The 2,391-nt window shown below is 36.1% G+C and overlaps 1 protein-coding gene across 1 annotated transcript in view; it reads right to left on the bottom strand.

The window, feature by feature from the left end:
• Positions 1-21: 21 nt before the first annotated feature.
• Positions 22-2,391, bottom strand: part of LOC108632743 (uncharacterized protein PF11_0207) — a gene marked incomplete at its 5' end in the record, with an annotated part of 3,617 nt that continues 1,247 nt past the window's right edge. The window contains 2 exons of the mRNA XM_026810709.1: positions 22-167; positions 304-2,332. Coding sequence (XP_026666510.1) covers positions 85-167; positions 304-2,332 — 2,112 coding nt within the window. The remainder of the gene's footprint in view (positions 168-303; positions 2,333-2,391) is intronic.

Genomic DNA, 2,391 nt, shown 5'->3' with positions numbered 1-2,391 from the left:
ATAAAATATAGAAATGAAACTGAATTTTTATAATGTAAAATATTACATAATATTCAAATATCTTCGTATAGTACATACATCGTATTAATTTGAAAAATTTATATTTACCTTAGGTTGATGATTAACAAAGCTTCCAATTGTATCTTTTATTCCATTGTTTACATTGCCTGTAATAAAAATTGATATTTATGTTATTCTTAAATCAGTTATCTAATAAAAGGTCAATTTTCTGTCAAGAAATTCGATTGGATCATATTGTAATAATAATAATTAATTAATTTTCAGGAAATAACTTTATGTTACCTATGATATTCCCAATTGTGTGTTTCGCATTATTCGTAGCGTTGTGTACTGTGCCGACAACGTTGTGTATTGTATCGCCGACTCCGTGCATCGCTTTCTTTGCGTTATCCTCCGCAGAATTCACTCCATTCTTTATTGTATCTTTCACATTTTCGACGATGCCGGAAGTGATATTATGAACTCCTTGAGCAATATTATGAATGTTTTCAATAATGTTACCGACGATATTTTTGGTTTCGTTCGCTACATTTTGTATCACAGAGTGAACATCGTTTTTAACACTGTTGATGGCATTCCTTACATTGTCCGCAAATTCGGTACCCAATTTTTTAGCTTCCTCTACAGCGTGTTGCGTAACGTTTCTAGCATTTTGTGTGATATTTGCAATTTGTTCTTTAGTATGATTAATTACGTCATGGATAATCTCTTTGGAATGTTTAATGAGTTGATCAGTTTCGTTCTTCAGTCCGGACGCTATGTTTTTCAAAGCGTTGGTCGTTTTATTCGCAATCTCTTCAGTATTATTTTTCGCCTCTTGTACGATTTTCCCGGTCTCCTGTATCACTTCCTTTACTTTCTCTTCCGTGATATTTCTCAAATTGTTCACAAGCTCATGAGTTCGGTTCCTAACACCTTCCAATGTATGTTTTGCGGCATCTTCCAAATCGCCGACAACATTGGTAACATTTTTTACGATTTCCTTCACTGTTTCTCCGATGGCGTTTTTCACTTGCGAAGCTTCTTGTTCTATATCATTAATTTTATCCTCAATCTCATGAACTTTGTCTTCCACTTTGTTTTTAATATCACTCACAGCTTTGGAGACGTCTTCCTCTGCCTGTTTCATGTGCTGTTCGAATTGTTGTGTGACGTTCTTCAATAATTCTCCAGTTTGAGACTTGATTTTGGCAATATTATTTTTAACATTGTCAATGATGTTGGATGTAGTATTCTTTAAATTTTCAATAAAAGACGATATATTGTCCCTTATGTGACCCGCGATCTTCAAACTATCATCAATGGCTTGCTCGAATTCGTTTCTAAGATTTTCTGCAGCTTTGTGTAAAGCAGTGGTAGTTTGATTGACGGCCTGCGATAAATTCGATTCTAATTCTTTTACGATTTTTCCAACTTGTTCTCTGATCTCTCCGGCATCTTCTTTAATATCTTCTGCAATTTGGCGCGCTTCTTCCCTAATTTCCTGCACTGTATTATTCACACCTTGTATAACTTCGCCTACGATTCTCGTGGCACTGTCTCTGATCTGTTTTATCGCGTTCCTTATCGTTTCCGTAGTATTGGTAAAAATATTACGTGTCTCGTTCCTCAAGTTAGCCAAGGAGTTTGTTACGTTTTTCACAATATTGATCACTTCTCCGTTTATTTGTTGGATATCCTGTTTCGCATTTTGCAAAAGCTTTTCACCCTGTTCCCTGATTTTTTGCAGATCCTCCGACGCAGCTTGCCTCACATCGTCCAGAATCTTGTGAGCTTCGTCCCTGGCTTCATTTACCGCATTTTCTAAATCACTAGTTGCATTTTTCAAGGCCTCGACACCTCTTTTAATAAGTCCTTGGAGCTTTTCATGGACGTCATTCACAACGCCAGATGTATCGTTTCTAATCTTTGCAAAATCATTTCTCAAGCTTTCGGAAGCATGTTCAAGCGTATCTTTGACATTGCTTATCTCGTTTTTGGCGATTTCCCTTACGTGTTCAAGAGCGTTAGCGGTTTCATTCTTAAGTTCATTCAAATGGTTTCCCAAAATTTCTGTAGCGTTATGGACGATCTCGCTGCAATGCTCTTTATTCTGTTCGACTTCCTTTCTCACGTTTTTCCAGATTTCCAAAGATTTGTTCGCAACTGTCTGTAATTCATTCGCAACTGCTTGTTGTACGGAGTGAATCACATTCTCCACCTCTTTAATAATATTAGAAGCATTGAAAGGTGCATTAGCCAAAGCTCCATTATCTTTATTATCACTTTCGTTGCTTTTTCCGTTGGAGTTGTCCTCAGCAGAACGACGATTCTGTATATAGATTCCGTGAATAACATTTTATTATATTTTATGTAATACGATATATACAC

Source organism: Ceratina calcarata, unplaced genomic scaffold (assembly GCF_001652005.2).
Source record: "Ceratina calcarata isolate Rehan_Ccalc_2016 unplaced genomic scaffold, ASM165200v1 scaffold171, whole genome shotgun sequence".
NCBI classification, from domain to species: Eukaryota; Metazoa; Arthropoda; class Insecta; order Hymenoptera; family Apidae; genus Ceratina; species Ceratina calcarata.
This window is presented reverse-complemented; position numbering and strand designations above follow the sequence as displayed.